At 41.5% G+C, this 25,651-nt stretch overlaps 1 protein-coding gene across 3 annotated transcripts in view; it reads left to right on the top strand.

Annotated features, from left to right (window-relative positions):
• Positions 1-25,651, top strand: part of Tmem209 (transmembrane protein 209) — a 53,962-nt gene that overhangs the window by 11,089 nt on the left and 17,222 nt on the right. For all 3 annotated transcript variants that reach the window (XM_045160385.1, XM_045160384.1, XM_045160386.1), the window contains exons 6-10: positions 4,171-4,372; positions 13,223-13,398; positions 15,575-15,646; positions 18,686-18,782; positions 23,423-23,548. In XM_045160385.1, coding sequence (XP_045016320.1) covers positions 4,171-4,372; positions 13,223-13,398; positions 15,575-15,646; positions 18,686-18,782; positions 23,423-23,548 — 673 coding nt within the window. The remainder of the gene's footprint in view (positions 1-4,170; positions 4,373-13,222; positions 13,399-15,574; positions 15,647-18,685; positions 18,783-23,422; positions 23,549-25,651) is intronic.

Genomic DNA, 25,651 nt, shown 5'->3' with positions numbered 1-25,651 from the left:
CACCAGGCATGTGTTTCATATTGTGCTTGTGGCTTTATGTGGGTACTGGGGAATCAAACCTGGGTCTTTTGGCTTTGCAGGCAAGTGTCTTAACCACTTACCCATCTCTCCAGCCTGGTAGATATATAGATATATATTTTAAGGCCATGGCCAAATAACTTCTGTTTGGGGAATTTGTCCTAAAGAAAATCATCTGAGATTCAAGAAAAGTACAACAAAGTGTGTCTTAACGTTACTTACAACAGCCAAAAACTGCAAAAAATCCAAAAGTTCAGAATGAGAGTATGTAATTATGATATGCTGGGCATGGTGGTGCACGCCTTTAATCCCAGCACTTGGGAGGCAGAATAGGAGGATCACTGTGAGTTCAAGGCCACCCTGTTACTACATAGTGAATTCTAGATCAGCCTGAGCTACAGTGAGAACCCATCTTGAAAAACTAAAAAAAGTAAAAATAAAAAATATAATATATTGTAATATATAGCTAGTTAGGATACTGTTTTAAAGTATTCTTATAGGAAATGCTTGGTTAGCTTTTTAATTCTTTTAAATATATTTATTTAAGAGAGAGAAAGAGGTAGAGAGAGAATGGGCGTGTCAGGGCCTCTAGCCACTGGAAATGAACTCCAGATGCATGTGCTCCTTGTGCATCTGGAGTGTGTGGGTTCTGGGGAATCAGACTAGGGCCCTTTGGCTTTGCAGGCAATTGCCTTAACCATTAAGCCAGCTTCTCCAGCCCTAGATTTTTAAAAAATATTTTTATGTATTTTAGAGAGAAAAGGAGATAATATGGATGCGCCAGGGCTACCACTGCAAACAAATCCCAGATGCATGCATCACTGTGCATCTGGCTTTAAATGGGTACCAGGGAACTGAACCCAGTCTATTAGGCTTTTCAGGCAAGTGCCTTAACCGTTGAATAATCTCTCTAGCCCCTTGGTTAGGTTTCATAAAGGATATAAAGCTGATTTTTTAAAAATTTATTATTGGTTTCTCAAGGTAGGATTTCTCTAGCCCAGGCTAACCTGGAATTCACTATGTAGTCTCAGGGTGGCCTCAATGGAAATCCTCCTACCTCTGCCTCCCAAGTGCTGGGATTAAAGGTGTGCATTACCATGCCTAGCTCATAAAGGATATAAAGCAAAAAAGTATTGTTTAATACTATTGAAGTAGGACTGGGTGGGGTGGGGGACATGCTCAGTCTGTAAAGACCTTGCTCCATAAGCATGAGGTCCTGAGTTTGGATCCCCATTACCCACATAAAAGCTGGGTTTAGAGCTAGGGAAATGGCTTAGTGGTTAAGGCATTTGCCTGCAAAGCCTAAGGACCCTGGTTCAGTTCCCCAGGACCCATTTAAGACAGATGCACAAGGGGGCACATGAGTCTGGAGTTCGTTTGCAGTGGCTGGAGGGCCTGGCACGTCCATTCTCTCTGTCTATCTGCCTCCCCCCCCCCCCCGCCGCCATAAATACATTTAAAAAAGAAATTAAAAAAAAAAAAGCTGGGTTTAACTGCCCATTTCCATGATTGTAGCACTGCAGAGGCAGAGACGGAATCTCTGGGGTTTGCTGGCTAGTTCATCTAGCTGCAACAGTGAGGTTCAGATTCAGTGTGAGACCCTGTCTCTTAAAAATAAGGTGGAAGGGGGCTGGGGAGCTGGCTCCGTGGATAAAGGACTTGTCACACTAAGTTCCTGATGTGGATTCCCAGAACGCATGTAAAAAGCCGAACACTGTGGCAGGTATGAGTGTTCCCACTATGACTACTGTAAGAAAGGATGGAGACAAGAGAATCTGCCAGAAACTAACAGGCCAGCCAGCTTGGTAAACAGAGCAGTGAGTAGCGAGAGACTGCCTCAAACAATGTGGAAGGCAAGAACCGACACCCAGCAGTTCTCTCCCCTCTGTGTACACACCATGCTTGCACACAAATACACATGCACATGCCAAAGAAGAAGAATGGGGCCGGTGTGGTGCACGCGCCTCTCTGATCCCAGCACTCAGGAGGCAGAGGTAGGAGTATCTCCATGACTTCAAGGCCACCCTGAGACTATATAGTGAATTCCAGGTCAGTCTACAGTGAAACTCTACCTCTAAAAACAAAAACAAGACAAAACAAAAGATGATGATTGTAGAGAGCATTTGAGGGAAATAACCCAATGTTCACCTCTGGCCTCCACATGCACATGCACTCAAGTGTGTGTACCTGCACACATATATACCACATATGTGCAAAAGTGCATAAACATTGAAATAGCCATGGACATTTTGTTTTTCTGGGTTTTTGTTTTGTTTCTGAGATGGTCTCATGTAATTCAAACTAGCCTCGAACTTACTCTATAGCCAAGTTTAACCTTGAACTTACTGTTCTCCTACCTCTACCTCCCAAATGCTAGGGTTCTGGGCATGTGACTTCATGCCCAGCTGTAGGCACATTTTAAAAATTGAAAAGTTACACAAGGGAAGCAAGAAGATTCCCCAAGTTCTGATAACCTCTGTGCTTCTTAATTTAAAGCCATGTTGAGGGGCTCCAGTCCCAGTTTCTGGGTTAGAGTGAGTAAACCCCAAGTTGAAGCATTGGAATCTGTTATTTGCAAACAGTGCCGAAATCATTTGTAAATATGGGCACTACCTAAATTTTGTCTGTTAAAAACTATCCACGTATAAAAAATTGCCTTGACAAAAAAAAAAAAAAAGAAAGAAAGAAAGAAAGAAAAGAAAAGTTATACAAGATATATAAAGGGATTAAATTATCTCTAGGTAGTAAGGTTATCAGTTTTTTGTTTTGAGACAAGGTCTTGCAGTTTTAAGTTCACAGTAAAATTACGAGGAAGGTACAGTGCTTTCCCATGATTCCTTGTCCCATACATGCAGCCCCTTCCTGATCAGTATCCCCATGAGAGCAGAACAGTCACTGCAGTTGACACATGGTTATCCCCCACATTCCTGTGTATTCTACAAGGAAGGCAATCTCCAAGGTTCCACTCATTCTGCTTTCCCTTCAAATTCTTTGCAGCCACTAATCTTTTTACTTTGTAGCTCTACCTTTTCCAAAATGTCATTTACTTGGAATCATACGTATTTAGTCTTTCAAATTGGCTTTTATTTTCTCTTAACATTATACATTTAAATTTCCTCCATGTGCTTTTTGAAAAGATTTTCTTATTTTATTTGAGAGAGAGAGAGAGGATCGGTGTGCCAAGACCTCCAGCCACTGCAAACAAACTCCAGACATATGCAGCACCTTGAGTATCTGTCGTATGTGCGTGCTGGGGAATTGAACCTGGGTCCTTAGGCTTCGCAGGCAAGTCCCTTAACCACTAAACCATCTCTCCAGCCCCTACATGTGTTTTTATCATCCAGTAGCTTGATTCTTTTCAGCACTGAATAATAGCTCATTGCCTGAAGGTGCTACAGTTTAGTCACTCAGTCACCTTCTGAAGAATACCCTTGGCTACTTCCATACTTTGGTAATTATGAATTGAAGCTTCCATAAACATCCATGTGCAGACTTTTGTGTAGACATAAGTTCCAACAATCTTTGGGTAAATACTAAATGGCACATTTGTTAAATGGTATACTATGAGAATGTTTAGTTTTGTAAGAAGTCACTCAACTGTTGCCAAGTAGTTGACTATTTTGCATTACCACCAGCAATGAAAGAGTCTTTACTGGTCCACAACCTCACTAGCATTTGATGTTGTCTGTGTTCTGGATTTTGGCTATTGTATTGTACTAGGTGTGTGAACATTTTTTTTTTTCTTTTAAGATAGGATCTTATGTAGCCCTGACTGGCTCCCAACTCACCATATAGTTGAGGGCGGCTTTGAACTCCTAATCTTCTTGCCTTCACCTTCCAAGTGCTGAGATTACAGACTTGTGCCATTCACCCAGTTAGGTGCAGGAGCTACATTTTCAAAGTTGAAAGGGGGCAGCTGGAGAGATGGCTCAGCAGTGAAAGGCACTTGCTTGCAAAGCCTGACGGCCTGGGTGTGATGTCCCAGTATCCATATAAAGCCAGATGTGCCAAGTGGCTCATGCTTCTGGAGTTTGTTTGCAGTGGCAGGGGTCCTTGGGGCACCTATTCTCTTTGAAAATAAATAAATAAATAAGTATTTTTTAAAAGGAAATCTTAATTGAAAATAAAATCCAGTTCATATGTTTTGTATAGCTGGCGAGCTTTAGTTCCTCTCCTTCTCCTCCGTATCCGACCACCGTTGGCCCAATAGAGAGCAGTGGATTGAGAGCCCGCTACCGATCTTCACCCAGCGTCTATAACTCGCCCACCGACAAAGAGGACTACATGACGGACCTGCGGACTTTAGACACTTTCCTGAGGAGCGAAGAGGAGAAGCAACACAGAGCTAAGCTGGGTACACATGTTACTTACAGCTAATGTACACACTTTTGTCATTTTACTTAATTTTAAACTATGACGAGAATTAATTCCTTCAAGTTTAAGAAGTAAAATATAGCTGAACTGAGACTTTGAAGCCAAAAGTTGAGGCTACAAGACTTTTTTGCTGACCTAGAATTCACTATGTAGTCTCAGGATGGCCTCAAACTCACAGTGATCCTCCTACCTCTGCCTCCCGAGTGCTGGGATTCAAAGCATGTGCCACCACGCCCAGTTTACAAAATGTTTTTGAAGCAGCGCATAGTGAAGCTGTTCAAGTGATCAGTGTCTCTTTTCAGGTGGCCCCTTGAGCACTGATGTGCAGAGCACAGTGAAGAAAGCATGTATTTACCCTGAAAGTGCAGTTGCTTTTAGTTTACCTTGGGAAGTGGTGTTAATCTATTTGGGGTGGATTTGGTTATTACAAAGTCAATTATTTGAAACCAAATTAGGTTATTGAACTCAGTAATGATTTTCCCCTCAGGAACCTGCACCGGAGGCACATAGGTGCACGAGAGCAGCACGGCGAAGAAGCAGTTACTGGAGCATGGCTCTCTGCGTTGTTTGAAATCTCTTAGGGATTTTTAATTTAATTCTGCCTGAAATTGCCACAAAAGTCAAAGAATCAAATCAATAATATCCTGTGACTTTTGATACCTGCTATTTTCTTTTTTAATTTTGAAAAAAACTTCAGGTATGCTGGCAATTATAACATAGAGCACAGAGAACAACCACTACACGTGTTTTGTAATTTTCACATATTTCTAACTTAATTTTTATTTTTCTTTGACATTTAGAAGTATTGTTATTGGTGTTTAGAAGGGTTAGTGGTGTTGCTTTTCATTTTCAAGCCTGACAAGACCTGGTTATCTTTATTTCCCACAGTTAATTGCAGCTTGCTTAGAGATTCTGATCTGTATCTACTACTGTTTAGAGCTTCTTTTACTTCCTTTTCTGTGGAAAGAGGTTTTTAGGTTTTGTTTTTGGAGGGGGCTTTGTGTTAGTGTTTTGGTTTGAGAGGGGAAGGGGCAGATACAGAGAGAGGGAATGGGTATGCTTGAGCTACTGCAAACAAACTCCAGATGCATGGCCCACCTTGTACATCTGGCTTACCTGTGTACTAAGGAATCGAACCTGTGTCACTAGATTTTGAAGACAAACGCCTTGACTGCTGAGCCATCTCTCCAGCCTTGTTTTTAGTTTTTAATCTGGGTCTTGCTTATAGGCTACATGGTCACTTTTTTTGTTTTATTTTTCAAGGCAGGATTTTGTGCTACTTCAGGGTAATGTAGGATTCACTATGTAGTCTCAGGCTGGCCTAGAATCTACTGCAGTCCTCCTACCTCACTCTCCCAACTGCTGTTATTAAAAGGCATGCACCACCACTTCTGACTACATGGTCACTCCTTTATAAATGGTTTTTGTGTATTAAAAAGCATGCAGGGGCTGGAGAGAGGGCACAGTGGTTAAAGAATCTGTAGTCTAAATTTCGGTTCCTGTATCTGTTTGCCTTGCCTTCTAACAACACAGCTACACTAATTTCTTTTGGTTAGTATTTTCCTGTTATGCCCATTCTTATCCTTGTAACTCTTCTGTGCTGTTAGGTTTTAGGTAACTAAATATTCTGCACAAATTAATAAATAAAACCTTGAGCAGACCTGTTCAGACTATATGAGTACTCAGGCTATATAAATGCACTGTGCCTCATCAAACTGTAGGACGCTTTTTAGTACCTTTTAATATTCTTTTCATAATTAAAGGTGCTTACTTGCAAAGCTGGGCAGCCCAGGTGTGATTGCCCAGTAGGGTCTCTAGCCCAGGCTGATGTGGAATTCACTATGTAGTCTCAGGATGACCTCAAACTCATGGCAATCTTCCTACCTCTGCCTCCCGAGTGCTGGGATTAAAGGTGTGCGCCACCATGCCTGGCTTTAACTATTTGTAAATGAAATATTTACTGATTGTAAGTACATTCACATCATTATGCAACCATCTTTTATATTTATTTGTTATCCTTATAAGATAAAGCTTTTTATTGCATGTCATTTATTTTGACATGTTTACTTGGATGGTTATATTTTCCCAAATTTGCTAATGGAATTCCCTATATTTTTATTTTTTTACTTATTTGTGAAGAGGGAGGGGGAGAGAGAGAGTGGGGCACACACCAGGGCCTCCAGCTGCTGCAGATGAACTTCAGAATGTGCCATTTTTGTGTATCTGGCAAGCAACACCTTTAACCACTGAACCATCTCCCCAACCCTGGAGTTCTCTTTTAAATAGTTCTTGCATGTTTTGGTCTGATGCTATCATTCATTGAACACTGTCTCATTCATCTGCGGGTCTGCCCCCCCCTTTACCTTTTTAGAAGTTCCAAATATTTCAGGCTTATCTTGTACTTTTTCTGGCTGACTCTGGAACCGTTGTTTCTCTAAGAGAACTGATTGTTTTGGAGAAGAATGATGTTTAAAGTTAGTATCTGAACATTGGTACTGAAGTATGATACTTTAGTTCCTTAAGCATCCAGCAGGGAAATAATTCATACTGATAACATCTGTGACTCGTTTCTCTGGTAGTGAGAAGCTAGCTGGAATTTTCTTTTCTTTTTTTTTTTTTTTTGAGGTAGGGTAGGGTAGGGTCTCACTCTAGTTCAGTGACCTGGAATTCATTCTGTAGTCTCAGGCTGGTCTTGAACTCACAGCAGTCCTCCTACCTCTGCATCCCTAGCTGAGATTAAAGGTGTGTGCCAGCACACCTGAATTTAGACAGTTATTTATTGATTTATTTGAAAGAGATAGAGAATGGTAGACATTCATTTTCATGCTCATTCTTTCACTTTCAGTCAGACACACACTGTCTTGCTAAATCATTTGAAAATAAGTTGCAGGCCTCATGATATTTCATATCTCAATATTTCATGTCTCCTAAGAATATGGGCATTTTTCTTTAGAACTACTGTATGATTGCTATGTGATTGTCATATGTGATACTGCTGCTACTTCTGGATACATTAATCCAGTTGGCCCAGTAATGACCTTGGTTTTTTCTTTTACTAGATCCAGTCAACTATCACATATTCTATTTAGTTGTACTTCTTTTGTCTTCCTTAGAATGTTTATGTATATGTTTGACATACATTTTTTTAAATGTTTTATTGACTTATTTATGAGAAAGAGAGACAGAGAGAATGGGAGCTGGGCGTGGTGGTGAACGCCTTTAATCCCAGCACTCGGGAGGCAGAGGTAGGAGGATCGCCGTGAGTTCGAGGCCACCCTGAGACTCCATAGTGAATTCCAGGTCAGCCTGAGCCAGAGTGAGACTGTACCTCGAAAAACCAAAAAAAAAAAAAAAAAAAAAAAAACAAACGAGAGAGAGAGAGAGAGAATGGGCATGCCAGGGCCTCCAGCCACTGCGTATGAACTCCAGACACATGTGCCCCCTTGTGCATCTGGCTTACGTGGGTCCTGGGGAATCCAGGCCAGGTCCTTAGGTTTTGCAGGCAAACGCCATAACAGCTAAGCCATTTCCCTAGTCCCCTGACATATATTAAAAAAAAATATTTGGGGGGTGGCTAGTGAACTGGCTTAGCAGTTAAGGTGCTTGCCTACAGACTCATGTCCGACTCTCCAGGTCCTACATAAGCCAGATGTGCAAGGCGGTGCATGCTTCTGGAGTTTGATTACACTGACTGGAGGCCTTGGAGGACCAATTCTTTCTCTATCTGTTTCTCTCTCTCATTTAAAAAAAAAAAAAAAATTACAAGCCAGGTGTGGTGGCACACACATTTAATCCCAGCACTTGGAGGCAGAAGTAGGAGGATCACATGAGTTCAAGGCCACCCTGAGACTACCTAGTGAATTCCAGGTCACCCTGGGCTAGAGTGAGACCCTACTTTGGTGGGGAGGAATGTATTTATTTGAGAGACAGTGAAAGAGAAAGATGTAGGTAGAATAAGAGAGAATGGGCACACCAGGGCCTCTAGCCGCTGCAAACAAACTCCAGACATATGCTCCACCTTGTGCATCTGGCTTTATATGAGTAATCAGACTCAGCTACTTAGGCTTTGCAGGCATGTGCCTTAACTGCTAAGCCATCTCTCCAGCCCGACATTTACTTTTAAAAGAAAAACTACTTACTTATGAGAGAGACAGAATGGTGATCTTGCCGCTCAAATGAATTCCAAACACGTGTACCACCTTCCAAACCCCAGTACCTATGTTAAGCCCAATGCAGAGTGGCCTGGCACACCCATTCTGTCTCTTTTTTCTGTCTCTCTTTTTTGGTTTTTTCAAAGTAGAGTTTCACTCTAGTCCAGGCTGACCTGGAATTCACTACAGAGTCTCAGGATGGCCTCAAGCTCACAGAAATCCTCCTACTGCTGCCTCCCAAGTGCTGGGATTAAAGGTGTGCACCATCAAGCCTGGCTTCTCTTTCTTTTTTGTACGCATGTGAGTATGGGCCTGTGTATGTGGAGGATAAGAGGACCACTTTGACCCTTGCCTTGTCTACCTCATTTGAGGCAGGGTTTCTTTCTGCGTTTTCACTCTTCTTTTTGCTGGGCTTGACTCCAGCTTCCAAGAACTTCTCATCTTTGCCTCCCATCAGCATGTTGGAATTACAGAAGCCCCTCACAACTTCTGCCTTTTTATGTGGGGCCTAGGGATCAAATTCAGGTACTCCATCTTGAGCTGCAAGTGCTTTATCCAGTGAGCCATCTCTCCAGCCTCCATCCCTTTCTCCCTCTCAGTGATGTTAAACCCACTTTTAATAAGTTTGTCTAATAGTTCATGAGTGTTCTTGACAGCTGAGTACCTATGCTTTTGTCTTGTTGACTTTTTATGCTTGGAATCTCATTTCCTAGGGACTTGCATGTTTTTGTTGTTCAGTCTGGGAAAACAGAAGTTCTGTTTTTAGTAATTTTGTCAGTGCTTGGTTTGTAGTGGGAAGGCTGGAGTAAAGCCTGTTTTGTATTGACTTTGTCAGATACCCAGGAGTATCTCTGACCTTGCGCTAACTTATATAACTTCTAGATTTGATGTTCTTGGATATCACAGGTGGTGTAAATGGGCACTCTAAACCCATGTAAAGATGAACTTTTTGCCTCTACAAGCCAAAGGAAAGGGAAAAAAGAAAGAAAGAAAATTAACATTAAAATTTAGAGGCTTTTTTTCCCCTATCTCTCAACCACCTAAGACAAATAAGCGTCCTTTAGCTCCTGGCGCCAAGTGGACAGCTTCTTTTCTTTTTTTCTTTTTTCTTACGCACTGAGAATGTGGCCCTTTGAGATTGCTAGCCCTATGTGGGGCACAGGGAGTAATGCACTAAAAAAAGGTCTCAGTCCAGCACTCCGCCTGTCCTGGGCTCAGATGCTTACCTGCAGTTCCCCTGTGAGCATCATAAGGCACACATCCTCTAGAGCAGCAGCAGTAGCACCCACTCACCAGTGGGTGCTCTCATGGACTTTCTGTTCCTCGTCATTTTCCTCCACTGGCTGGCCACGCCCTTCCTTCTTGCAAGCTCCCACCTTCACTTAACTACTGTGCGTGAGAAGTCTCCAGCACACACTGCAGTGATCTGACTTGCTCTGTGCTGCAGTCAGCTTCATGTTGCTGGCAGAAAACACCCAACCAAAAGCAGCTAATGGGAGGAGTGGGTTTATTTTGGCTTACAGACTCAAGGGGAAACTCCATGATGGCAGGGGAAAGGATGGCATGAGCAGAGGGTGGGCATTACGTCCTAGCCAACATGAGATGCACAACAACAGCAGTAGAGTATGCGGAACACTGGCTGGGGAAGCTGGCTATAACACCCGTAAGACTTCCCCAACAACACACCTTCTCCAGGAGGCTCCAGTTCCCAAATTGCCACCAGCTGGGGTTCTAACATTCAGAGCACTTGAGTTATAGGAAAGTCTTGAATAAAGCCACCACACTGCCACCAGAGTTCCAAGTCTTATATTTTGTGCAGTGTTGGTGGTAGTACAAGTTTTTTCACATAAACTTTATCATTCTTTTTAAAAAATATTTTATTTTTATTGATTTGACAGAGAAAGAGGGAGAGAGAAAGAATGGGCGCACCAGGGCCTCCAACCCCTGCAAACAAACTCCAGACACAAGCCCTCTCCTTGTGCATCTGGCTAACATGGGTACTGGGGAATCGAACCTGGGTCCTTTGGCTTTGCAGGCAAAGCCTTCACTGCTAAGCCATCCCTCCAGCACAACTTTGTCATTCTTAAAAATATTTCTTTATTATACATACCTGTATTTGTATGCCAGCGTGAAATATACATTTATCAAAATGTAAGAGGGCCAGAGAGGTGGCTTAGTGGTTAAGGTGTTTGCCTGTGAAGCCTAAGGACCCAGGTTCAATTCTCCAGGTCCCATGTAGGCCAGATGTACATGGTGGCACATGCCTCTGGAGTTTGTTTGCAGTGGCTAGAGGCCCTAGTGCCCATTCTCACTCACTATTTCTTTCTCCCCTTCTCTCTGTCTCTAATAAGTAAACAAGTATAAATCAGAAAAAAAATTAATGTAAGAGACTGGCTAATGTTTTGATAAATTGAAATATTGCCACAGGGCTGGAGAGATGACTTAGCACTTAAGTCCTTGCCTGTGAAGCCTAAGGACTCTGGTTTGAGGCTCAATTCCCCAGGACCCACATTAGCCAGATGCACAAGGGGGTGCACGCGTCTGGAGTTTGTTTGCAGTGACTGGAGGTCCTGGTGTGCCCACTCTCTCTCTCTCTCAGTCTGCCTCTTTCCCTGTCTGTCACTCTCAAGTAAATAAATAAAAATAAACCAAAAAAATTACAAAAAAGAAATATTGCCACATAATCCCTTTCAAGCTTCCTTATCCTTTCTTCGCATAAACATCACAAGAAGCCAGACGTGGTGGCGCACGCCTTTAATCCCAGCACTTGGGAGGCAGAGATAGGTGGATTGCCATGAGTTCAAGGCTACCCTGAGACTACATAGTGAATTGCAGATCAGCCTGGACTAGAGCGAGATCCTACCTCAAAAAACCAGGGGAAAAAAAAAAAGAATCACAAGAAAACTTTACTATGTTGTAGCATTCCTTTTAGAACTTAAGAACTAGTTTCTATTGGTTATTTTTGTGAGTATAAAGTATCAGTTGATATTTTTGGTATTTATAAACGGAAAAAATTAAACCCTTTATCAGCGTACTTGTCAATGAGAACTTGCTCATTTATTCAAGCACTGTGCTAGCTGCATAGAGACAGAACCATCCTGGCCCTAGAAGACCTCAGTTTCTCAGGAGTAAAAACTGCGAGCCTCACTGTGATATGTGCTCTGGCAGAAAAAGGTCACTCCTAAATGTCGAGTTTTACATTTCCGAAAAGTAAATTTATACATTCACAACTGGGGTGTCAGATAGTTTTGATCAATCAGGAGTTAATACAGGGTATAGAATAAAACACATTTAGTATACTCATAGCCCAGAAACTTTTTTTGTAGGGTCTCACTGTAGCCCAGACTGACTTGGAATTCACCTTGTGCATCTGGCCTTACCTGGGTCCCGGGAAACCAAACCTAGTTTCTTTGTCTTTGCAGGCAAATGCCTTAACCACTAAGCCATCTCTCCAGTCCCTTAGAATTCACTGTGTAGTCTCAGGGTGGCTTTGAACTCATGGTTATCCTCCTACCTCTGCCCCCCTACTGCTGGTATTAAAGGTGCGCCACCAGGCCCAGTGACCAGCAAAGCAGGAGGTTAGTGTTTCATTCAGAAGGAATGTCTCTGCTGGCTGGGCATGTTGGTGCACACTTGTAATCCCAGAACTGGGAGACCCATGTAGGAGGATCACTGAGTTCAAGTCCAGCTTGAAACTACGTAGTGAATTACAAGGGGCTGCTGGAGAGATGACTTAGTGGTTAAGGTACTTGCCTGAAAAACCAAAGGACTGGGCTAGAACAAGGCCCTACCTCAAATAAATAAATAAATAAGTCTTAGAGAATAGAACAACTTTAGTGTAGGACATGATGGCAAACACCTTTAATCCTAGCACTCTGGGAGGCAGCCCTAGGAGGATCCCACTGAGAGTTCAAGGCCACCCTAAGACTACATAGAGAATTCCAGGTCAGCCTGGGCTAGAGAGAGATGTGTCTTGGGAAAAAGGAAGGAAGGAAGAAAAAAGAAATGAGCTTAGCTCTGGTATGGTGGTACATGGCTTTACTACCACTACTGGAAAGGCTGATCTAGGAGGTTTGCTCTGAGTTTGAGGCCAGCCTGGGGCTACAAACACAGTGAGTTCCAGGTCAGCCTTCAACCTGGACTAAAGTAAGACCCTGCCTTTAAAAAAAAAAAAAAAAAAAAAGCAAGCCTGGAGAGATGATTTAGCAGTTAAGGCACTTGCCAGCAAAACAAAAGGACCCAGATCAGGTCCCAGTACCCACATAAAGCCAGGTGCACAGGGTGGCACATGCATCTGGAATTTGTTTGCAGTTGTTAGAAGTCCTAGTGTGCCCATATTCTTTCTATCTCTCCTGCTGCCTCTCTCTCTTGCTCACTCTCAAATAAATAAAAAAAATTTAAAATGCTTAATTTTCCACAAAACAGGCACTTTCAGCCCTTATAGTTCCTAGGTTATTTAAGTTGGCACTCCCAGAAAGTGTTCTCTTAAATTTTTAACACAAGGAATCAGTGGTCTGTCTGAAGAGAAGATGATGTTGGGTTGGGGAAGAGAGGTGCTAGTTAAGGTTTGACTTGATTCCTTGAGTACTATTGCTTAGTCCCTAGATACGTAGCATCTGTGAGTACTAGATGCAGAGATTACTATAGCAGCCTAACCTGTGTTATTTCGTTAACCATAGGGAGTCCAGACTCTACTTCTCCTTCCAGCAGCCCTACTTTCTGGAACTACAGCCGTTCTGTGGGGGATTACGCACAGACGTTAAAGAAGTTTCAGTACCAGCTGGCCTGCAGATCTCAGGCTCCGTGCGCTAACAAGGATGAAGCCGACCTCAGCTCTAAACAAGCTGCAGAAGAGGTAAATGACAAAGACAACTGACCGAACGTTTATGGTTTTCACCTTATTAGGAAGTACAGTTCTAAAATATTTTCCCTATTTCTACTTTTACTGGTCAGAAATCTAAATCTGATATGAATTCGACAGTGGAAAAACTTCTGTTTTGCTTTTTCTACCTAAAGCTAAATTATAGCTGTCATGGTAGTACACATCTTTAATCCCAGTGCTCAGGAGGCAGAGGTAGGAGGATCACTGTGAGTTCAAGGCCAGCCTGATGCTACATAGTGAATTCCAGGTCCGCTTGGACTAGAGTGAGAACCTACCTCGAAAAACCAAAAAATAAAAATAAAATATTATTTTAAAGTTTTCAAGATTGTACTGCACCTTAACATGTACCAACCCCTGCATTTAAAATGCATTTGGAAGCAAGGTGTGGTGGCGCACGCCTTTAATCCCAGCACTCGGGAGGCAGAGGTAGGAGAACCGCCATGAGTTTGAGGCCCCCATGAGACTGTATAGTGAATTCCAGGTCAGCCTGGGGTAGAGTGAAACCCTACCTCGGAAAAAAACAAAAATAAAATAAAATGCGTTTGGAGGGGTTAGGGAGATAGCTCAATCAGTATAGTGCTTGTCTCACAGCCACAACGACCTGAGTTTGTCCCCCAGTACCCATGTAAATGCCAGGCATGGTGGCACACTCCTGTAATTTCAGTGATAAGGAAACACACCAGGTCTCTAGAGCTCACCAGTCAGCCAGTGTAGCTAGGGCACCTGACAATGAGACCTGAGGTTGTCCTCTGGTTTCCTTAGGCATGTAAATATGTGCATACCACATGCCATAAACATGCAAAAAACATAATGAAAATTACATTTCTAAAATAGTTTTATTTATGTATGAGGGAGAGAAAGTATGGACACACCAGGGTGTCTTGCCACTATAAACAAACCCAAGACACATGTGCCACTTTGTGCATCTGGCTTTATGTGGGTATTGGAGAATCAAACCTGAGCCAGCAGGCTTTACAAGCAAGTGCCTTTAGCTGCTAAGCCATCATTTCTCCCCCAAAATACACTTGGTTTAGAGCATATGGCAGTCTGTGCTTCATCAGTTTAATTTCAAGTAAAGGATTTTTATTTTGTACATTAATTTTTTTTGTTTGTTTTTTGTTTTTTTGAGGTAGGGTCTCGTTCAAGCCCAGACTGACCTGGAATTCACTATGTAGTTTCAGGGTGGCCTCAAACTCACGGCAATCCTCCTACCTCTGCCTTGGGAGTGCTGGCATTAATGGCGTGCTCCACCACGCCCAACTTATATACATTAAATTTTTATTTATTTGAGTGTATGTATGAAGTCTCTTGCCGCTGCAAATGAACACCCGTCTGGCTTTACATGGGTGACTGGGACCTTAAACCCAGGCCTGTATTGCTTTGCAAGCAAACACCTTTAGCCACTGAGCATGTCCCAGGCCTTATTTTGTCCTCTTTTTTTCAGAGGAGATCATGAGAATGGGTGTGCCAGGACCTCTAACCACTATAAATCAACTGCAGATACATGCACCACTTTCTGCATCCAGCTTTACATGAGTACTGGGCAATACCCGGTCATTAGGCTTTACAGGCAAGCACCCTAACCACTGATCCATCTCTCCAGCCCTTATCTTATACTTTAAGGCAAGAATGAAAACTGTCTATAGCTGGGCGTGGTGGTGCATACCTTTAATCCCAGCACTTGGGAGGCAGAGGTAGGAGGAGGATCGCCATGAGTTTGAGGCCACCCTGAGTCTACATAGTGAATTCCAGGTCAGACCAGGGCTAGAGTGAAACCCTACCTCAAAAAAACAAACTAAAAGAAACTTTCTGCATACTAATCAAATGAATATTGATGTTTCTGAAAACCTGTTAAATTATTTATTAATTTGAGAGAGAGAATGGGAATGCCAGGACCTCCAGCTACTGTGAACAAACTCATGCACTTCATGCGCCACCTTGTGCATCTGGCTTACATGGGTCCTAGGGAATTGAAGTGGGTCCTTTGGCTTTGCAGGCAAGTGCCTTAACTGCTAAGCTATCTCCCCAGCCCTGAAGTTTTTTTCTTTGTTTGGTTGGTTTTTATTAACTACTTTTGAAGATGCAAGAAAGAGTGATGACTTCTGGCAAGATTTTTCCTCTTTGTTAAGTATACACATGTTTTTAATAGGTTTGGGCAAGAGTGACTATGAATAGACAACTTCTTGATCATATGGATTCATGGACAGCTAAGTTCAGAAATGTAAGTTTTGCCATTATGTCATTACATTGAACAATGTTAGTATGTCTTTTTTTTAACATTTTTATTAGCATTGTCCATGATTATAAAAAAAAACCCATGGTAATTCCCTCCCTCCCCCTCCTAGTGTGTCTTAATATGCAAATTATGTTAATGGACTGATAATTGATTGGAGTTGTTACTAATTAAAAATGTTAGAATTAGCTGACCATGGTGGCACATGCCTTTAATCCCAGCACTCATGAGGCAGCAGTAGGAAGATCCCCATAAGTTCGAGGCTACCCTGAGACTATATAGTTAATTCCAAGGTTAGCCTTGGCTAGAGTAAGACCCTATCTCAAACAAACAAACAAAAAATGGTAGAATCATTAAATACATAATTTTAATGGTATCTGCGAGAATAAACATGGCATTTACCTTATGGTATCCATTTTAATGAGACTGTGTTTTTCCCTCCATGCTTAGTAAATCAGTTTATTTAGAGAAAATAAAGGAACAATATGGTTAGTCATTGAAATTTTTTTCTCTTTCCCAGCTTTTCAGCTTTATTTTCCAGAGTGTTTCTATGAGTTTGTTATATACCTAGCATTGTGAGGGGAAAAAATCAGGGGTCCTTGCCCTCAGAAAGCAGAGATAAAATAACATATGCCTGAAGCTGCTTCAGAATATGCCTACAGTGTCTTGGATGTCCTCTCTTCCACACACTGCAGTGATGACTTCCAGTGCTTTCTCCTCTGCCGTCTGCGCTCTGCAGCATCTGTGTGCCCAGTTCTGGAACAGCTGAGCGGGTAGCTCTGCCCCTTCTGTAGAGGTTGCCACTGCTTTACCCATCACCACTTAGCATCTCCTACAAATCTATCAAAACCATTTGTGCTTGGTTTTGTTTTCATTTACTATAAATAGAGAATCAAGAGGGAGGGGCAACTATCCAAGTATGAAGTACGGTAGTATATGCTTACAATCCCAGCACTCTAAAGCTTGAGTCAAGCTTATACAAGTTCAAGGCCAGCCTGGACTACATAACAAGACCCCTTCCCCCCTCCCAACAGTGGGAAGAATGACTTACAACCAGAAATCTGACTAGCATTTTAAAAATAAAAATTTTAAGCCAGGTGTGGTGGCGCACACCTTTAATCCCAGCACTCGGGAGGCAGAGGTAGGAGGATTACTATGAGTTCAAGGCCAGCCTAAGACTACAGGTAAGTTCCAAGTCAGCATGGGCTGGAGTGACATCCTACTTCCAAACAACCAAAAAACAAATAGTGATAATAATAATAAAAATTAAAAAATAATTTTCCTGAGTCTAATTCCAAAACTCTCAGTCAGAATTTCTGGGGATGAGGCCCATGTTCCTCTCCTGGACATAGATAATTTTGTTGCAGCCAAAGGATGGTAGAACACTTAGCAACAGATGTTAGAAGAATGAATGAGTAAGTAGACTGATGTACTTGAGGAACTGAATATTGCTACATTTATAGTTACAGGCCTAAAAATGGTAATATTTAAAACATAAGGACTTTTCAGGAATACTAGTTCATTGCAGAAGGGCTTTCAGCTTTCAGATATTTAAAACATTTTTTAAAAAAAATTTTATAAGGAGAAATTGCATGCACCAGGGCCTCTTGGAGCTGCAAACTCCAGATGCATGTGCCACCTTGTGCATCTGGCTTTATGTGGGTACCGGGGAACCAAAATGCAGACCAGCAAGGCTTATGCAAGCAAGCTCTGAGCCATCTCCCCAGACCTTTCAGAGGTTTGGTCCTTTTTTTTTTTTTTTTAAGAGAGAGAGAGAATGGGCACACTAGGGCCTCTAACCACTGTTAAGGCTTTACTTGGGGAATCAAACCCGTGTCCTTAGGCTTTGCAGACAAGCACCTTCCTCAACTCAAACTTGTTTATAAGGAATTGTGGACTTACATTCCATCTGAAACATATAACATATTTTTCTCCTTTTTATAGAGACAGAAGTGTTGAGGTTGCTACAGTCAGACATACAACAGTAACAAGCACATCACACATCAGGCAGGGAGTGTCTTTAGACAGTCTTTTCACATCACAGAATGAGATCAATACTAGCTATGGAAAAGAGAATTTAAAGCTGGGCGTGGTGGCGCACGCCTTTAATCCCAGCACTCAGGAGGCAGAGGTAGGAGGATCACCATAAATTCAAGGCCACCCTGAGACTACATAGTGAATTCCAGGACAGCCTGGACTAGAGTGAGGCCCTACCTTAAACCAAAGGAAGATAATAGAATTTGAAATTTCCAGTCTTACAGTTTTATTGTAATAGTCACACACTGGTATCAAATAATAAAGCTGTTTTTTCACATAGAGAATCAGGTGAGCCTATTGTAAGGTTAATGGGTTATGCTACTTTGAAAATTGACTATAAGCCAATGTAAGCTCTATGTTAATAAGTTTATGAGTAATTACTTCTAGACATAAAATGAAGATTGTTTCTTTTTAGCAAGGAATATTATATATGACAAATCACCTATTTTAACTCATATCTTATTATATAAAATACATTCTTGGCCAAATACAATATGATGTAATACAAAAACAAATTTAGTCAAGAACAAATAATAATTATAAAAGAACATTTTTTGTTTTTGTTTGAGGCTCCAACTGACCTGGTACTTGATATGTAGTCCAGGCTGACCTTGGAATTTGCAACACTCCTCCTGTCTTAGCCTCCCAAATGTCTTGATTCTAAGCATGTATCTATCACCAAGCACCAAATGTGGAAAAGCAAATTATTTAACGTAGAACTGGAAGTTTAATATTTTCTTCACAAAACAATGCAAACATATATGGCCAAAGAATATGACCTAATTTGTACTCCAGTAGTATGTTAAACTCTTTCTAGACATCACATAACTGCTACTTCATTCTCTTTCACTATACTTTATGATCCTGTTACTAGTTAAGTGTAAGACAGAAAAGTTCTTAGAGCTGCTTGGAAAATTGAAAATAATTATTTGAGAAATATTGTGGAATGGTGAATACGAAAGCTATACCTTATTTTTTTTTTTCTCCTAGTGGATCAATGAGACAATATTAGTGCCACTTGTACAAGAGATTGAGTCTGTCAGCACCCAGATGAGACGAATGGGTTGTCCAGAACTACAAATAGGAGGTATGTGAAATAGAGCCTAGCTTTTGATTTATATTCAATAAGTCAGCCAAGTGGAAAACATCTTCTTGTAATGGGCTATTTAACATCTTCCTTTGTTGTCTTCAGGTGAAGAAGAAAATGTCCACAGTTGCTTTTTAAATGTAACACCTCTTGAGATTTAATTTACCTACCATACAATTTACCCTCTTAAAGTGTGCAGTCCAAAGGTTTGGCTTGAGCAACCATTGCCACAATCAATTTTAGAAAATTTCACCACCCCCAAAGAAATTCCATACCCTTCAGCATTCCCTCCCAACCGTCATTCCGTATTTTCCCTCCAGCCTTGCGCAGGTGGCCGTCTTTTCTGTGCATAGATAGGCTTGTTGAGGCAATTTCATAGAAATGGTGTTACTCAGTATGGGGTCCTTGTGACTGGCCTTTTTCACTTAACATAATGTTTTTAGGCTGCAATTAACAATAATGGTGCCTACGACACTGCCGCATCCGTGCTCTAGCATTCATCAGTGCTGTTTTAATTTCCTTACTTAAGAAGAGAGGCCTGAGTACGGGTGCACCAGGCCGACTGCTGCTGTAAATTAACTCCGAACACGTGTGCTGCTGTATGCATCTGGCTTTACTCGGGTACCGAGAAATTGAACCCTGGCCCTCAGTCTTCGCAAGCAAAGCACTTTGAACTGCTGAGCCATCTCTGCAACCCAATACTTTTATTTCGTTGTTGGACAAAATGAGACTCAAATGCAACTTCCACATTGTGTTTACCATCAGTTTATTGGCATTTGAATTATTTCTGTATTTTGTCTACTATGAATGATGTTGCTGTGAACGGTCATGAGCAAGTGTTCATAATCATATATGGACTGGGCAGGGGGTTGGGGGTTTTGTTGTTTTTTTGAAACAGAGCCTCACTGTGTAGCTCTGGCCCACCTGGAACTTGCTGTGTAGACAAAGCTGGTCTTGACCTCATGAAATCTTCCTGCCTTTGCCTTGCAAGTGCTGGGATTATAGGTGTTGCACTGCCAAGCCCAGCATGCATACATGGCTTAATTTCTGTTGGGTATCTATCTAGGAGTGGAATTGAGACCTCTAGTGTCTCTGTGTTAACCTTTGGAGGAACTGCCAGGCTTCTGAGAAGGAGCTGAACTACTCTATATTACCACCAGAGGTCCTACTTCCTCAAAATGAGATATGTTTTTTGGCTCTCATTAACATTTCCAATTTACTTTTGGTTGGTTTTTTTTCTTTCTTTGTTTTCAAGGGAGGGTTTCACTCTAGCTCTGGCTGGCCTAGAACTCACTCTGTAGTTTGAGGTTGGGTTCAAACTTACAGTGATCCTTCTACCTCTGCCTCCCAAGTGCTGGGATTAAAAGCATGTGCCACTATGCCTGGGTTTTTTTTCTTTTTTTTCTTTACTCTAAACTAAAATGAACTAAAAATAGAAGTGTGCATCCCCAAAGTGTCTGTTGACTTTTCAGTACTTGTGATTGTTGTCTTTTTTCTTTTCCCCCTCTTTGAATTTTGAGGTACGGTCTTGCTCTAACCCAGGCTGACCTGGAATTCACTATGTAGTCTCAGGGTAGCCTCAAACCCACAGTGATCCTCCTACCTCTGCCTCCCGAGTGCTGTGATCAAGGGCGTGCGCCACCACTCCCGCTGTTGTTGTGTGTCTTAAAGTCATTTCAGTAGCTGTGAAATGGTATCTCACTGTGGTTTTGATTTGTATTTCCTTGATAGCATATGATACTGAAATTTTAATCAAGTATTTATTGTGTATTTTAGAGCCCATACTCATTTTTAAACTGAGTTGTCTTTTTATTTATTTATTTATTTTGTTTTTTTGAGATAGGGTTTCGCACTAGCCCAGGACCTGGAATTCACTGTGTAGTCTCAGGCTGGCCTCTAACTCACGGCAGTTCTTTTACCTCTGCCTCCCAAATACTAGGATTAAAAGCATGTGCCACCATGCCCAGCTTTGGGTTGTCTTTTTATTACTAAGTTGTAGGTCTTATATTCTGTATACAAGGCCTTATTCAGGAATTAATTACAATATTATATAAATGTGTAAAAATGGCAAATCACCTCTTTCAACACATCTGCTAAAATAAAACAATGATGCTATTTAATGTAAATTGCTTAAAAAAATATACCACAATTTATTTGCTGTTAAGTAATCAAATTTGAAATATTTTAGTTAACCAGCTCCTTGTAGAAAATAAATCTTGAGGTAAGTTCTTTGAAGACATAGTACGGTCTGTTGGCTGTGGGTAGTTTTTTTCAACTTCTGCAAGAATACTCACTTCTTTCAGTGGTAGGAAGGCACCCAAGTGGAAGACATTTTATAGCTTGTTTACAGTAAACTGTGATCATGTGTTTATTTTTTTCTTTTTTCAATTAATATTTATCAGTTATTATGAAAAACAGTGGGTTTAGCTGGATGTGGTAGTCATTGCCTTTAATCCCAGCACTGGGGAGGCTGAGGTAAGAGGATCACTATGAGTTCGAAGCTAGCCTAAGACTACGTAGTGAATTTCAGGTCACCCTGGGCTAAAGCAAGACCCTACTGCAAATAAATAAATAAATCTAAACAGGAAAAAAAAAAAAAAAGGCTGGGCGTGGTGGTGCACGCCTTTAATCCCAGCACTTGGGAGGCAAAAGTTGGAGGATAACTGTGAGTTCGAGGCCATCCTGAAACTACATAGTGAATTCCAGGTCAGCCTGGGCTAGAGTGAAGCCCTACCTTCAAAAACCAAAAAAAAAAAAAAAAAAAAAAAAAAGAGAGAGAGAGAGAGAGAGAGAAAGAAAAGGCTGGAGAGATTGCTTAAGATACTTTAATGTAAAGTGAAAGATTTCTCCCAAACACGCTCTTTTAATTTTGTTATTTTCTAGCACTATTATATGACTAAATTGTTTTTCTTTTTTATTTGAAAGAGAGAAAAAGGGGCAGAGAGAGAATGGATGCACCAAGGCTTTCAGCCACTGCAAAGAACTCCAGGCACATGTGCCCCCTTGTGCACATGTGTGACATTGTGTACTTGCATCACTGTGTGTCTGACTTATGTGGGACCTGGAGATTCAAACATGAGTTCTTAGGCTTTGCAGGAAAGTGCCTTAACTGCTAAGCCATTTCTCCAGCCCAGTTAGGTAGGTAGGTAGGTAGGTAGGTAGGTAGGTAGATATTTTTATTTATTTATTTGAGAGAGAAATACGGAGAATGAGAGTGAGTAATGATGCCAGAGCTTTTGGCCACAGCAGATGAACTCCAGATGCATGCGCCACTTTGTGCATCTGATTTTACATGGGTCCTGGAGAAATTAAACTTGAGCCATCAGGCTTTATAAGCAAGCACCTTCAAGCATGCACCATTTTTTTCTCTATATATCTGCCTCTTTCTCTCATGCTCTCTTAAATAAATAATTTCTTTTTTTTTTTTTTTGAAGTAGGGTCTTGCTCTACCCCAGGCTGACCTGGAATTCACTATGTAGTCTCAAGGTGGCCTCGAACTTATGGCGATCCTCCTACCTCTGCCTCCTGAGTGCTGGGATTAAAGGCGTGCACCACCACACTCAGCTCTAAAATAAAATTTTTTTTAAAGGTGGCGTAGCAGACAGCTTCAGGTTCACTGAGATGAACTTTCAGACCAGGCACAGTTATGGAGGAAGGGATATTTATTGAAGCTTACAGATCCAGGGGAAGTTACATAATGGCAGAAAAAACTGGCCTGCCTTCACAGAACCAAGCAGATAGAGAGAGAGGCACAAGCCAAAAAGCCAAAAGCATACAGCACACTTCAGGGGCTCCAGCTAGGCACACTTTGCATATCTTTAGATTGTAATCTGAAATCCACCACCACACCTTAACATCCACCCAGTGACACTGCCTCCAGCCAGGTGGCTGCAAATGCAGACTACAAACAATAAAAAACTGAATATATTGGGGGTCATCTATTCAAACCACCACAGGTGATTAGTGCTAAGAAGGAAAATCCTGGGCTGGAGAGATGGCTTAGCAGTTAAGTGCTTGCCTGTGAAGCCTAAGGACCCTGGTTCGAAGCTTGGTTCTCCAGGACCCACGCTAGCCAGATGCACAAGGGGGCACACACATCTGGAGTTCGTTTGCAGTGGCTGGAGGCCCTGGCGTACGTGCGCTCCCTCCCTCCCTCCCTCCCTCCCTCCCTCTCTCTCTCTCTCTCTCTCTCTCTCTCTCTCTGCCTCTTTCTCCCTGTGAGTGTCTCTCAAATAAATAAGAATGAACAAAAAATTAAAAAAAAAAAATAAAAGAAAAAAGAAGGGAAATCCTTAGGGGGAGCCCAGTGTGGTGGCACACACCTTAATCTCAGCACTTGGAAGGCAGAGGTAGCAGGATCGCCATGAGTTAAGAGGCCACCCTGACACTGGTGAAATCCAGGTCAGCCTGAGTTAGAGTGAGACCTTACCTCAGAAAACCAAAAGAAGAAAAAAAAAAAAGCAAAACCATAGTGGATGTTGGTTATGTTACAGGAGAAATTGAAAGGGAAGACTTCACTGGTTTATGAAAGTCCTGAAGGGTGTGAGGAGGCAGGCCTTTGAAAAATGGGTTAGACCATCTGAGGTTCTCTCAGAGTCCTGCATGGTGAGTGATCCGTGCTGTCTGTCTTCTTTCACCAGAGGCTAGTATTACCAGCTTGAAACAAGCTGCCCTGGTCAAAGCCCCTCTCATCCCAACGCTGAATACAATTGTGCAGTATCTCGACCTGACGCCAAACCAGGAATATTTGGTTGACAGGATCAAAGGTAAATATTGATTTTGAAGGGGAGAAACAACTGTTATCATGGCATTAGGATTTTATAAGTGAAAGATAACAAGGAAGAAGCACTTTGAAAAAATTAAAATTGTAATTATGCATTTTCCACTCTTAGACTCCCAGGAATTGGGTGGCTTTGTAACATCACTTATAATATCAACATACTGGTCTGATTCCTTTTAATCTTTGTAATTCTTACTGAATATGTTGTTTCCTATATTATATTTATTTATATGTAAATATACATATATGTATATATGTATATGTGTATATATATTGGTTTTTTTGTTTTTTTTTTTTTTTTTGAGGTAGGGTCTCACTCTAGTCCAGTCTGTCTTGAAATTCATTATGTTGTCCAGGGTAGCCTCAAACTTGCTGCAGTCCTCCTATCTCTGTTTCCCAAGTGCTGGGATTAAAGACGTCAACCACCAAACCCAGTTTCTATTATATTCTTTCTAGTTCTGGGGGAGACATGATGGCCTAAAGAGTCTGACTTGGAATCAGGAAGTTCAGCCTCCCTAATACTCCCACACACTGTCTTTATTATGCATCTCTCATTAGAAAACAGTTCATAAATTAGAATATTTTTAATTTGGATACACTTTGTAAACTGCTCTTTTCCTAAAATAAATTTTTTAAATATTAAAAGTATTTTGGGGACTAGGGGATCACTTAGTTGTTAAAAGTACTTGCTTTCTCAAGGCCTACCAGTCTGGGTTCAGTTCCCCAGCGCCCATCAAAACCAGGGGCACAAAGTGGTGCAGGCTTCTAGAGCTCATTTGCAGCAGTAAGCGGTCCCGGCATGCCCATCCTCCTTACTTTTTCTCTTTCTCTCCTCCTTTCTCGCTCTTTCCCTCCCTGTCTCTCTCATGTCTCTGAAATGAATAAATAAAAATATTTTTAATAGTATTTCAAATACCAGTGACCCTACCGAGGAAGACCCTCAGCAGAATTTGGGCAGGGGAGAGGGCATATAAGTACCTTTTTATTTAAAAAAAAAAAAATCAGAGCTGGAGGGATGGCTTAGCAGTTAAGGCCTTTGCCTGCAAAGCCAAAGGACCCAGGTTTGATTCTCCAGGACCCACAATACACAGATGCACAAGAGTGTGCACGTGTCTGGAGTTCATTTGCAGTGGCTGGAAGCCCTTGCATGCCCAATTTCTCTCTCTTTTCTCTTTCTCTCTCCCTGTCAAATAAATAAATAATAAAATATGAAAAATTCAATAAGAAAAATAGTATTTCAGAGCTAGAGGGATGGCTTAGCAGTTAAGGCATTTGCTGGCCAAACCAAAGGACCAGGTTCAGTTCCCCAGGACAGACGTAAGCCCTGATGTATCCATTCTCTCTCTATCAGCCTCCCCCCTCCTTTCTCCCTGTCAAATAAATCAGTAAAATATTTTTAAATATATTTACAAAAAATAGTATTTCAGTAGCTGGATGTGGTGGTTCATGCCATTAATCCCAGCACTTGAAAAGCTGATGTATGAGAATCGCTGTGAGTTTAAGGTGAGCCTAAGCCCTGCCTCCATATAAATATAAAATCATGCAGCTGTACCTAATCACAATAGTTGTGATACCTTATTTTCATGAAGTAGCTAATCTGTGTTCAAGTATGCTACTATTCATAAAATATATAATTCCTTTTAAACATCATTTGTTTGAATCCAATATTCAAACATTACTATGGGCCAGGTTACTGGCTTATGCATTTAACCTCAGAAGGCTGAAGTAGGAGGATAACCATGACTCCCTGCCTCAACTTCAACGCCCAGAAAAGTAGTATGTGTGATGATAGGTTAATATATTTACATTTCTTTTAAGTTGCAGGTTTCCTGTCCATTTTTTTCTCCTTTTCTTTTGCAATATATGTATTGAAAGAATGAGATTGTTGTCCCGTTAAGAGTTTCCTATGGTCTGTATATATGCAACTTTCTTTTTTTGGTGGGGGGGAATTATGTAAGGTCTCACTCTAGCCCAGGCTGACTTGGAACTCACAATGTAGTCTTAGGGTGGCCTTGAATCCACAGCAATCCTTCTACTTCTGCCTCCCAAGTGCTGGGATTAAAGGCGTACACCACCACGTATAACTTAT

This window comes from Jaculus jaculus, chromosome 10 (assembly GCF_020740685.1).
Source record: "Jaculus jaculus isolate mJacJac1 chromosome 10, mJacJac1.mat.Y.cur, whole genome shotgun sequence".
NCBI classification, from domain to species: domain Eukaryota; kingdom Metazoa; phylum Chordata; class Mammalia; order Rodentia; family Dipodidae; genus Jaculus; species Jaculus jaculus.
The sequence above is the reverse complement of the archived record's forward strand: the minus strand, read 5'-3'. Positions and strand labels throughout refer to the sequence as shown.